Raw genomic sequence first — 13183 nt, forward strand, 5'->3', positions numbered from 1 at the left:
TCCTTTTGATACCTTCAATTCGAAGAAGGATTGCGACCGCCGAACAGTTGGGTCACTGTATGACTACGCTCACATCACCCAGCAGCAGTGGAACCCTCAGCTATTTGACTCCCAGGCAGCAGGGCCCTCCATCACCCAGCAGCAGTGGAACCCTCAGTTGTTTGACTCCCAGGCAGCAGGGCCCTCCTCTGAGCAATTTACACCGCAGCCAGTAAGGGGCTCTATGCTATTGCAGCCCCAGGCAGTAGGTGACTCCCCAGCTGGGACAGAGGATAATATCGACATGACCCAGCACCAGGAGAATGATAGGACCACTCCTCAGCAGCTATTTCACCCCCACGGAGTAGGGGGCTCCATCCCTACCGCTCTGCCAGGGAACACTCATACCTCCACCCCTACTACCATGACCCCCATTACACCCGCCACAACAACTTCTGGATCTGGAATCCAACCAACATTACAGAACATCGTAGCTACAGTGAACCTGGGCTGCAAGCTGGACCTGAAGCTCATCGTCCAAAAAGCCAGGAACACAGAGTACAATCCCAAGCGATTTGGCGCCGTCATCATGAGAATACGAGAGCCCAGGACCACTGCGCTGATCTTCAGCTCCGGTAAGATGGTGTGCACCGGAGCCACGAGCCTGGAGCTGTCCAGGCTGGCGGCGAGGAAGTTTGCCCGCGCTGTGCAGAAGCTGGGGTTCCCCGCTAAGTTCCTGGACTTTAAGGTCCAGAACATGGTCGGCAGCTGCGACGTGAGGTTCGATGTGAGGCTGGAGACACTGTTCTTCAAGCACAGGCAGTTCTGCCAATTTGAACCCGAGAGCTTTCCGGGCCTGATCTATAAAATGATAGAGCCCAAAATTAACCTCCTCATATTCGTGTCTGGAAAGATTGTGTTGACGGGTGCCAAGACCAGAGAAGACATCAACCAGGCGTTTGAGAACATATACCCTATCCTGAAGTCCTTTGAGAAAATCCGGCATGAGACCAAGAGCGAACACGTACAGTGATTGAAAGTTGTAAAGAACTTTGAAGAGAGTTCGGTAGTTCACACTACATCTTGATATTTTTACATTTCCATTTCTGCTAAGCAGCAATGTATATTTGGATTCATATACAGTATATATATAACGGGATACATTTGCACGACTAAAGATTTTGGGAGGCAACAGTCTGGCCTGAGGACTCCGCCTGCAGTCCTTCCTCTTACCACTAGGGCCCAGCGCTTCAACATTGGAGTGCCTAGCTGGCCCCTTGGCACCAACCCACAACATGCCAATAGCATATGGTGTTTATTATCCTTGGGGGGGAAAAAAGAAAGCGTGGGGGAAAAAAAAAACTGTGGAGTGGATTTGAGATTCAGGACGACAACTGCATGCTCGTAATTTGGGACTGTCCTGAATTGGAGAACTCCTGGATGTTTAGTCAGAGAGGGTGCGGCTATCTTCCAGCTACGCACCGGCAATATATGATTCTTGACCTTTTTCCCTTTCTGGGACCAAAATCTACTGAAATCCCAGTTTGAGAACCAGTGTCCAAGATGATCATTAACCTTGACATGTAGGTGCAGCCAAGTCTTCAGGGCCATATATTAAGACTTTTTGGTGCCCACGGCTACAACCGAACCGTTTGTCAGGATCTTACAGCAGACCTGGTCAAGTGCAGTGGAGGGTTGTATAATGATTGAGATTGAGCACTTATTTTCCTTTCCATTTTTTGTGTTGATTCTTACAAAACATAACACAACTTTATGAAGATCTAGTTTAAAATGGTCTCCATGGTATGTAACAGGTTACATGTTACCCCATCTACAAAGATAGCCATATTGGGCATGTTATGTTTGTGACACCCTCCTGGGTAACTGCTTAGAGGTCATCTTCTTCGTCTGGGAGCGCTGTTTCCGATGCAAGTTTGAGTTCCTGCTCGTAACGTGCCGTGTCTTCGGGGTCCATGGTGACCTCTGGGGGGGCCAGGGCAGGCATCTCCGCAAACTCCAGGTTAGGGTCATCCGCCAACTTCTTTGCCAGCCACAGGAACGGCTTCTCGAAGTTGTAGTTGCTCTTGGCCGAGATGTCGTAGTACTGCAGGTTCTTCTTGCGGTGGAAGGTGATGCTTTTAGCTTTGACCTTTCTGTCTTTGATGTCCACTTTGTTGCCGCAGAGGACGATGGGAATGTTCTCACAAACGCGCACCAGGTCGCGGTGCCAGTTGGGGACATTCTTGTAGGTGACTCGAGATGTGACGTCGAACATGATAACGGCACAGTTGGCTTGAATGTAGTAGCCATCCCTGAGGCCTCCGAACTTCTCCTGACCAGCCGTGTCCCACACGTCGAAGGTTATGGCTCCTCTGTTGGTGTGGAATTTCAATGGATGCACCTCCACTCCGAGCGTGGCCACATATTTCTTCTCGAACTCGCCGGTCAAGTGCCTCTTGACAAAAGTGGTCTTTCCTGTACCACCATCTCCCACCAACACAAGCTTGAACTTGACTTCTTGGCTGCTGCTGTACATTGTTTTAGTTGATGTTGTTACTGCTGATAATCTGCCGTTGCACACGAATGCTAAATGCTTAAACACTCAATGTTTTTATATGAGTGTGATGTGCGTGCGTGTGAACATCAATGACGCCACACAGGCAGGCGTGGTAAACAAACGGAGACACGGTGATTGCATGCATTGAATTCAGGTGGTGACTATAGGACGCCAGTGATGTCGGCATCGCAGTGATGTCACAGTTCAGACCTTGACTTTGGATTGGCTGAGAGGCATTGTCATTGTCTCCAAATATAGAAATGCGAGTGTGGAAAAACGTGCATCATTAAGAACTTGGTGAAAACTACAATGAGCAGCCTGCCTGAAACTTATAAACGAGCATCTTCTGATATGGAACAAACCAGGACTCAACTATGTGAGGAGTTCGTTTCTGTAACAGGTTCTGACAGCGCTGTTGCTCAATGCTATCTGGCTGAAAATGAATGGGAGATGGAGAGAGCATTGAACGCATTCTATGAGGCTGACCTGGAGACAGTATTCGCCATAGAAGAGTCCCCAGAGAGAAGAGAGCCTAGCCACCAAAACAAAAGGAGGAGAACTGAAACCAATGCTACAAACTGCGCTGATCCAACGGAGGAACCAGCTTGCTCCAGGAAAACAGAAGTTAACCAGCAGTCCCCAGAGAAAGATGACAAACTCTCGCTAATCTCCTGGAACGTGGACGGACTTGACACAGACCTACAAGACCGCGCCAGAGGCTTGTGTTCATATTTATCTTTGTACACTCCCGACGTGGTGTTTTTGCAAGAGCTCGTTCCACCATACGTCCAGTACCTGAAGAAACGAGCCGTCAGCTACCTGCTCGTGGAAGGCGGTGAGGAGGGCTACTTCACTGGCATGATGCTAAAGAAGTCCCGAGTCAAGCTGCTGCAGAGCACCATCGTACCGTACCCGACCACCCAGATGACGAGGAACCTGCTGGTGGCTCGGGTGACATTCAGAGGGTCGGACCTGTGTCTGATGACGTCCCACTTTGAGAGCTGCAAGGCCCACGCCGAGGAGAGGACGAGACAACTGCGGCTGGTTCTGCAGGAGATGGCCGAGGTGCCCGATGACGTCACAGTGCTGTTCGGAGGGGACACCAACCTCAGAGACGCAGAGGTGGCTAAGGTGGGCCTGCCACGTGGCCTGTGTGACATATGGGAGCGGTTAGGCAGGCAGGAGCACTGCCGTTACACCTGGGACACCCGGGCCAACAGCAACCTGGCCGCACCGTACAGCTGTCGCTGCCGCTTTGACCGCGTCTACCTGAGACCGGCCACCAGGGGGGATGTGGCCCCGTTCAGCATGGCCTTGATTGGCCTAGAGAAGCTGGACTGTGGACGTTACACTAGTGATCACTGGGGAATATACGCTCAGTTCACCACTAGCAGTGGTGGACAGTAAAGTAGGCCTATATTTACTTGAATACTGTACTTGAAACTAATTTTCTTGAAGCAATTTTTTTTTTATCTGTACTTTTTTTACTCGCTGGGACCCAAATGTACAGAATGTATGAATGAACAACTTGAGCCATCTATAGATCTATATGCACCAAGTCTCTGTCTGTACCACGTAACTCTGTACCACTCTGTACTCTGTACCACTCTGTACCACGTAACCCGAGAAACGTTCGCCCCACCCACTTCAAATTCGACACACACGTTCCACACCCCCACAGGGAACGCAGTGCCCGCTGTAGACGACAGCACAAAAGCCTCTGCCCGGGCCGGGCTCTGGACCTGATCGATCACCCCTATATCTCCGTATTATGGAGCTGGCCTGTTCTGACTGACATCTATAGAATCCATATTTGGGCATGCCTGCATCGTATAGGCAAGTTGCCCAAAGGGCACCGCTCTAGTATTTCAAAGAAGGGAAAATATCTCACATCGCGGTGCTTTGTACACACAGTTACAGACGAGGTTAATGTCGGATCTGACATTGAGAAACGGTGACCCGTTTACTGCTTGTGATTGATTTGTGCTCTGTATCAATCTGTATCAAATCGTAGACTATAAAACATGGATGAAGGGACCTGTCATATGATTATGACGCATTGGTTTCCACTTTTTTGGTGAATTCAAATGCACCAACTTGGAACTTCTGGTTCCGAAAAGCAACCAGAAATGACTATTGGCTGTAACCGCAGCGAGGGCGAGGGCTTCACTCGACACAAGTCAGGACCGAATTGGATCTTCCATATTCCATTCTGATTGGCTGCGATTACGGGCCTTTGCAGTCAACATAATGGTTTAACCCCACAAAACATTATACAAAAGGTTTTTCAATGGATTCTATATTGGGCATGCTAAATAACATACTAAAAGTCTACCAAAATATAGACCTCAGAAAGATCGCATCCCAGATAGAGCTTAAAATGGCTAGGCCTACATCTCAAATAGATTTTTTTTTTTGTTACAAATTTAGGAAAATATACCTTCCAACCTTCCAGGCATCATTTCCATGATGGCATTCAAAATGGCTGATTTCCAGCATAGTTTATAGGTGAAATAAACATAAAAAAATGCTTTGCTACAAACATGATCCGCTAGAGCTACTTACAGGTGTTGGAAGTTCCTCCTCTTGCTGGTAATCCTTGGTGGCAGGATTAGCATTGCAATTAGGCCTACCAGTCAGGGTCATCAGCTGGGAGCCATCCTTCATGTTTCGCCCCCTTCAGGTCAGGGACGTCTCCCTGCCGTTCCCTGCAGCTGGACTTGGGTGGGCCTATTGTCATGCATGCACTAGGGGATGCATGGCCAAAACAGGGAGTACAAGAGTATAACGTTTTGTAATTATATTTATTATATTAAAGTAAATAAAGCATAGCAAAATAGTGTGGGATGTGAGGATATCAGTCATCAGTAATGTGTGCAGTGTATGGATGTATGGAGAGTGGTGTGTGCGTGTTGTATTAGCTGGTGGAAAACATAACTTAACAAAAGGGTGGTTAGGCCCTTGAGCCAGGTGGCAGTCCTGCTTGCAGGGAGGACAGAGAGAAGAGTGAGCTGCAGCCAGGAAAGCTCCCTATATAGTCCCCTAAGCCACACCCACCTCAGGTGAGCACAATTGGGCTGACGGCCTGCTCCACTCTGCCATCACAGAGGCTTCCCTCTAGCTTACAGTGAGGCAGAGGGGGCAGGGCCGTCACACTATGCAGTATTCATGGCAGGGGCGGCCTACTCCCGGAGTAAAGTCTGAACCTGAGCGCATACCTTCTGCTTCTTGAAAAGTGAATCCAACTTTAAAAAAAATAAAATTGAACAGTGAATCCAACTTGGACAGCGAATACATACAATGAAGAGAGCCTACTGTCAGCTGTCCAGCAGCCCAAATATTATTAAATTAAATTTCAGAGGGGAAGTGATGTCGGCAAAGGTAAATGTAGGCCTATATGAAAACACTACTGTCCCATTGTGCAAGTGAATTAAATTGAATAACATTCGATTGTGGGTTAATAAATATAGGCCTAGACAAGGAGGTTAAATGGGAGGCTATTGTGCAGTCAAAGTTACCAAATTACAAGCTAAGTTAATTCAGCATTATTTTATTGACCGGTCAGGCTGGTATGGTAGGCCTAGGCCTACCAATATAGGCCTCAGGCCTTACATACCAGGCCTCAGGCGTGGAATTATCTATGCACGGAATATCTATGTTCACAGTGAAAGGGGATGTTGTTGAGAAGAACCACACGCATACTCACTGCCTCCCCCTGGCCAGCCGGGGCGCCTGATGGAGGGGAAAGGAACTGGCTGGAATAACGTGTTCCTTCCACGCGCTACGTCCAACCAGGGAAACTCCCCCCTGTCAGGTGTAAAGGAGCAACTTGGACAACCAGGCATGAAGGAAGCATGAGTTCAATAATAATAATTGACACAAGGGTGAAAAAGGGGTTACAAAATTATGGGATAAAATAAAAAATAAAAAATAAAAAAATAGCTTTACACTTGGAAAGGCCTTGAGAAAAGGCACCACAAACAGATCTTTTCATTTTGAAAGCATTTTATTAGTTTAAAATGATATATAGTACAAAATGTATACACCAATACCCTTACGTTTCTCAGTTCCCCTGCATAAAATATTTCAATCTGTTTCGCTCGTGCCACATATTAGTATCTATAAGATACATTAGATTGTAATTTCCTCATACACAATAGTTGATGACAAAGATATGGCAATAGTACCTTTGTAACATTAAAAACTTATCAGCAATTTTTTGGTGGACACATTTCAAGACTTCAATACAATAAAATTATACATTGTACTGTAAAAGTTGCATTGCAATCTGCCCATATTTTACAAGATTTTCAAATTCATGTATTTCTTTTCATCAAGTGTCAACAGAAAAAAAAGGTAATGATACATGTTTTGTTTTTTTATACATTTATAAAAATGGTGTGTGAATGTCAGCAGGCTTTTCCCTTTTAATACCTGCTGTAACAGAGTTGACATACAACACTGGTTCTCAGCCACTAGGGGTCTAACAGTGTACAAATCTTTGGGACCCCAATCTGCACAATACAAATGATCAGTGTGTAGTTCACTCTGAGAGTGTACAAATTCATTTTTGTATATTCTCAGAGTTACAGACCCTGTAAAGGTTCCATTTGGACCCCCTATTGGTCCGCGGGATCCAAGTATGAAAACCAGTGACATATAGTTTTTTTATTTAATTTAATTATTGTATTTATTTTTTTAACAAGGCAACTTTTCATAAATCAATAAGAATAAATACTAGACCCCCCTCCGCAGTGATATTGTACCTGTTTATAAACATTTCATATATATATATATATTTGTATAATATATACTCATAACATATAAACTTGTAAAAAATATCTTTTAAAACGTTTTTATCCTTCCTAATATGACATATAAAGTGGTGAGGGTAGTTTGTGATTTGTGTGATTGACAGATCTGACGGGACCGAGAGAGAAAGACAACGTAAAAACAAAAGTAACAATAGGCATGCATGGAAACACAGGGTGTGTGGCTCTTCCAGTTGATTGGCTGTGGCATGTCGCACTTAGCTACCTCGTCCAATGGGGGGGGCTTTGAGACCAAAGAAAAACAAACGGTTCATGAATAATTAACCTGCCTGCTGTCGACTCGGCCGGCGGTTTCAAACCTGAACCAATCACAGCATGAGTCTCATTGACTGGCGGGACTCCTTGACCCCGCCCCCGGGGTCATGTGGCGGGTCGTCTTGGGGGAAGGTCACCTTGTCTGGTGTGTATTCGTTACGCTTCAGATCTAAAGACACCAAAAGGAGGAAGAGGTCAGAGGTCAGAACCGTCGCTGAGCCAGAACCAGAACCGTCGCTGTCGGGTGGACACTTTTCAGGAAATGGATAAAAAGAACCTTAAGCATTATGGCTTGATCCATCGAAAGAACCTTAAGCATTATGGCTTGATCCATCGAAAGAACCTTAAGCATTATGGCTTGATCCATCGAAAGAACCTTAAGCATTATGGCTTGATCCATCGAAAGAACCTTAAGCATTATGGCTTGATCGGTCGAAAGCGCTATAAAAGCGCAATTGCCATTGATCTAATGGGACATTGGCGTAGATTCTACCGCCAATGGCGGTAAGCGTAGTATTAAATAATAGTCTTCAATTGACCTAGATCTACGCCAATGGCACGGAGGGTGTTTTAAGGCAGCGGCAGCCAGTGGTTCCACGCGCCGCACAAGATGCCCTTTTCTTTCCACTTGAGCGTCTGCCCCTCAAAACGTCTCTGCATGCCACTGTCGTCTGTACGTCACTGTCTGCCCCTCACTGTCTGCACGCCACTGTTCTCTGTCTCTGTATGTCACTGTCTGCCCCTCACTGTCTGCACGCCACTGTTCTCTGTCTCTGTACCTCACTGTCTGCCCCTCACTGTCTGCACGCCACCGTTCTCTGTCTCTGTATGTCACTGTCTGCCCCTCACTGTCTGCACGCCACCGTTCTCTGTCTCTGTATGTCACTGTCTGCCCCTCACTGTCTGCACGCCACTGTTCTCTGTGTCTGTTCTCTGTCTCTGCACGCCACTGTCTGCCCCTCAAAACGTCTCTGCATGCCACTGTTCTCTGTCTCTGTATGCCACTGTTCTCTGTCTCTGTATGCCACTGTTCTCTGTCTCTGTATGCCACTGTTCTCTGTCTCTGCATGCCACTGTTCTCTGTCTCTGTATGCCACTGTTCTCTGTCTCTGTATGCCACTGTTCTCTGTCTCTGTATGCCACTGTTCTCTGTCTCTGTATGCCACTGTTCTCTGTCTCTGCATGCCACTGTTCTCTGTCTCTGTATGCCACTGTTCTCTGTCTCTGTATGCCACTGTTCTCGTCTCTGTATGCCACTGTTCTCTGTCTCTGTATGCCACTGTTCTCTGTCTCTGCATGCCACTGTTCTCGTCTCTGTATGCCACTGTTCTCTGTCTCTGTATGCCACTGTTCTCTGTCTCTGCATGCCACTGTTCTCTGTCTCTGTATGCCACTGTTCTCTGTCTCTGTATGCCACTGTTCTCTGTCTCTGCATGCCACTGTTCTCTGTCTCTGTATGCCACTGTTCTCTGTCTCTGCATGCCACTGTTCTCTGTCTCTGTATGCCACTGTTCTCTGTCTCTGTATGCCACTGTTCTCTGTCTCTGCATGCCACTGTTCTCTGTCTCTGTATGCCACTGTTCTCTGTCTCTGTATGCCACTGTTCTCTGTCTCTGCATGCCACTGTTCTCTGTCTCTGTATGCCACTGTTCTCTGTCTCTGTATGCCACTGTTCTCTGTCTCTGCATGCCACTGTCTGCCCCTCAAAACGTCTCTGCATGCCACTGTCTGCCCCTCACTGTCCCCTCACTGTCCCCTCACTGTCTGCCCCTCACTGTCCCCTCACTGTCTGCCCCTCACTGTCCCCTCACTGTCCCCTCACTGTCCCCTCACTGTCCCCTCACTGTCTGCCCCTCACTGTCCCCTCACTGTCTGCCCCTCACTGTCCCCTCACTGTCTGCCCCTCACTGTCCCCTCACTGTCTGCCCCTCACTGTCCCCTCACTGTCTGCCCCTCACTGTCCCCTCACTGTCTGCCCCTCAAAATGTCTGCACGCCACTGTCTCTGCACGCCACTGTTTGAACTGAATCAGGAAAAGTAACAGTTTTGGACATACAATATGAGGGTCCACCCGACAAGAGTGAAGAGACATTATACTCTTGTCGTATGACACATGATACAATGTGGAGTGTCCCTCACCAGGAAGTTTGAGTTTCCTACAGCAGGAGTTGCAGTGGTGTTTTGCACGGAAGTTCCGGATGGCATCGTCCCCGAGGTTGGCGGGCCCAAAGATCATGTCATATGACCTGTACCATCAACACACCAGTACTTTAATAATATGACCTGTACCATCAACACACCAGAACTTTAATGGTAGCAAAACAATCATTCCTAAATACATTTAAATAAAAGCAGGTGAAAATGGTAAAAGCAGAAGGGTTGAAAAGGGTCTGTAAAAAGTTAATTTTGGGAAATTATATTTGCACAATAATAATAATAACAAATATATCATAATGACATCAATACTAGGTCTCATGGCATGTTTTGGTTAAAAGCAGGTAAAAGTCCAGGCCACGCCCCCTTACATGTCATGCCCCCTAAAACAGCATGCCACGCCCACACTGCCACGCCCACACCAAAACCAAACAAGGTTGTTGCACTTTAAGTTGCTGCTCTGGATAAGCTACATGTCCATTTAAAGGGATATTTCACCTTCAAATTAAATTAAATTAAATGGACATTCTAATGTGTGAGGGGTCCTTACTTTAGTCCTAGCACCCTGTATGCATTCTTGACAACTTATTTTTCGACTGCTGCTAGCGACTGACCAAGCTGCACGCAATCTGCTGAAACGTGCAGTGACCGTATATCACCATGTTTGATAAGCGCTAAAATAATCGTCCCCCATCCTGATGAATACACAAGGTGAACCACATCACAATGTGACACATTGTGAGTGTGTAGATCGGCTTTCTTTTTTTATTTTTATTTTATTAAATTTTTATCCCACGATTTTGTAACCCAGTTTTCTTTTCACCCAGTGCCAATTGTCTAATGTAATCCTGGGCGCTACACTTCCTCTGCCAACCTGGGGGGGCAGCGGACTGACCTCATGCTCCTTCTATGCATGAGGAGTCCAAGCTGCTTCTTTTCACCTGACAGAGGGGAATTTCCCCGGCCGGACGTAGCGCGTGGAAGGGACACGTTATTCCGACCAGTTCCTTTCCCCTCCATCAGGCGCCCCGGCTGGCCAGGGGGAGGTAGTTTTAGAGACCAGGATTACTGCATGTTTTTGTGAGGGTATCTACCCTAGGGGACACGGGGAGAACATGCAAACTCCACACAGAAAGGCCCTATCGCCATGTAGATCGGCTTTAATTTATTTTATTTCATTGGATTGTTAAGGGTCCCAGTTTGGGTTTTTGAAAAGATCACCCTACATCTACACCGACGTGTATCGGCCTCTTAACCGAGTGCAACTGGTCCCTGTTTGGGAACACTCACACCGAGGTACGCAACAGGCTGACCAGTGCAAGGGTTCAGAAAGTTGAGGTAAACGTGCGGTCGTTTGAGCCTGACACAGAGCCATCCTCAACAAGCTGGGATGCTGAAGATCTGAACATCCACCATGGAGTCCATGGAGAGGATATGGAGCCCTGGGAGTAGGGGGTGCAACAGTTAATATGAGGACTAGACCGCTCTAGTTTTGGACTGGGCTCCACAGAAGACAGGAGGATCACTGCACACATAACCAACCCGTCTGTGCAATACTCCACGTATCACTTGGACAGACCCCATCTCACATTTTCTCACAAGCCTCCACATTATTGGCACAAATGTGACGCAAAGCTCAGCCAATCATTGAAGCCCACGGGTCGGGTTAGCCAATCAGGCAGAGCTATACGATCCAATGATGACATCATTGTCATTTCTTACGAATTCCACCCTGAATATCGACGTCTGCAACCCTAGAGCCTTTTACGCAATGCCGGTCAACAACTTACCCCTTCTCACCACTCTTAATGACGGATGGATCAGTCAGAATCTCCCCCACACCTATGAAACAGTGCACACACACACACACACACACACACAGTCATTGTGAGCTTGTAAATCACGTATTTTCAAGAGACCTGGGGAATAACGACCCCTAGTGGCGAGGTACGTATAGTATATATATATATATATATATATTTATATATACAGACCTGGGAATAAAATAATTAAGGAGAAGGGGAGGAAGGAGACACTTTCACATACTTACAGCACACTTACTTGAAAACAAATACAGGGTCGACATTCAGCAAGAAATAAAAGTAGAAAGGAAAGGAGAATAAATAAAAGTAGAGAGAAGCATAGAATGAGCGATAGCAACACAATACTTTCACTTGTTTTATCATTTATTTTTATTAATCAGCTAAAGTCTGATTGGACAGGTTTGATGTGTTTCTTCTGATTGGACAGGTTTGATGTGTTTCTTCTGATTGGACAGGTTTGATGTGTTTCTTCTGATTGGACAGGTTTGATGTGTTTCTTCTGATTGGACAGGTTTGATGTGTTTCTTCTGATTGGACAGGTTTGATGTGTTTCTTCTGATTGGACAGGTTTGATGTGTTTCTTTTCTTGATTGGACAGGTTTGATGTGTTTCTTCCCGAGTTCTGAACGAGGCCCTTTTTTTCAATGTAACACTGTTAGCATTATGTTATGCTTTAGCTATAGAAAGATAGCAGATCTACAAGCTCATAGCTACAAGCTTGTATGTCTGCTATTTTTGGAAAAAATTGAAGAACGACTAACATAGAAACAGCTTTTTCAGAAAACCTAGAGACATTTAGAGATTTTTTTTAATCTGATTTCAGGTCAAAATGACACCGAAGTTTACGTCATTAATATGTGCATGCGCGCCGTTGACGACACACTTCCGGGTACGTGGGGTAACAGCACCGTTGGTTGCCTATGGAATTCAGTTACCTCCCGTCGGCCTCCACAAGGCAGGTCACAGAATGGCATGACTTCATGTAACATGTAACATGCAGAGCTGCAGCCCAGAGAAGAACTAGCAGAGCTGCAGCCCAGAGAAGAACTGGCAGAGCTGCAGCCCAGAGAAGAACTGGCAGAGCTGCAGCCCAGAGAAGAACTGGCAGAGCTGCAGCCCAGAGAAGAACTGGCAGAGCTGCAGCCCAGAGAAGAACTAGCAGAGCTGCAGCCCAGAGAAGAACTGGCAGAGCTGCAGCCCAGAGAAGAACTGGCAGAGCTGCAGCCCAGAGAAGAACTGGCAGAGCTGCAGCCCAGAGAAGAACTGGCAGAGCTGCAGCCCAGAGAAGAACTGGCAGAGCTGCAGCCCAGAGAAGAACTGGCAGAGCTGCAGCCCAGAGAAGAACTGGCAGAGCTGCAGCCCAGAGAAGAACAGGACACGTTAGCTAAACGCATTATGAACTAATGCATCTCTTGAGAACGAGGCGAGCCTCTCTCTCTCTCGACCTGATGTGTGTGTGTGTGTGTGTGTGTGTGTGTGTGTGTGTGTGTGTGTGTGTGTGTGTGTGTGTGTGTGTGTCTGTGAGAGTGAGAGTGAGAGTGAGAGTGAGAGTGAGAGTGAGAGTGAGAGAGTGAGAGTGAGAG

The 13183-nt window shown here is 46.8% G+C and overlaps 3 protein-coding genes across 3 annotated transcripts; 2 read left to right on the forward strand and 1 right to left on the reverse strand.

Annotated features, from left to right (window-relative positions):
* Positions 1-403: 403 nt before the first annotated feature.
* Positions 404-1012, forward strand: LOC308314821 (TATA-box-binding protein-like; the record flags this gene model as incomplete). Its single annotated transcript, XM_080762541.1, has 1 exon — positions 404-1012. One exon carries the CDS (start codon positions 404-406, stop codon positions 1010-1012), a length of 609 nt encoding a protein of 202 aa, XP_080618667.1.
* An 855-nt stretch (positions 1013-1867) lies between these two features.
* Positions 1868-2254, reverse strand: LOC308313363 (GTP-binding nuclear protein Ran-like; the record flags this gene model as incomplete). Its single annotated transcript, XM_080760463.1, has 1 exon — positions 1868-2254. The coding sequence occupies one exon, from the start codon at positions 2252-2254 to the stop codon at positions 1868-1870; it is 387 nt and encodes a 128-aa protein (XP_080616589.1).
* A 633-nt stretch (positions 2255-2887) lies between these two features.
* Positions 2888-3943, forward strand: LOC308314825 (tyrosyl-DNA phosphodiesterase 2-like; the record flags this gene model as incomplete). Its single annotated transcript, XM_080762557.1, has 1 exon — positions 2888-3943. One exon carries the CDS (start codon positions 2888-2890, stop codon positions 3941-3943), a length of 1056 nt encoding a protein of 351 aa, XP_080618683.1.
* Between the last annotated feature and the right edge of the window lie 9240 nt (positions 3944-13183).

Source organism: Protomyctophum bolini, assembly GCF_963924005.1.
Source record: "Protomyctophum bolini genome assembly, chromosome: 1".
Classification (NCBI taxonomy): Eukaryota; Metazoa; Chordata; class Actinopteri; order Myctophiformes; family Myctophidae; genus Protomyctophum; species Protomyctophum bolini.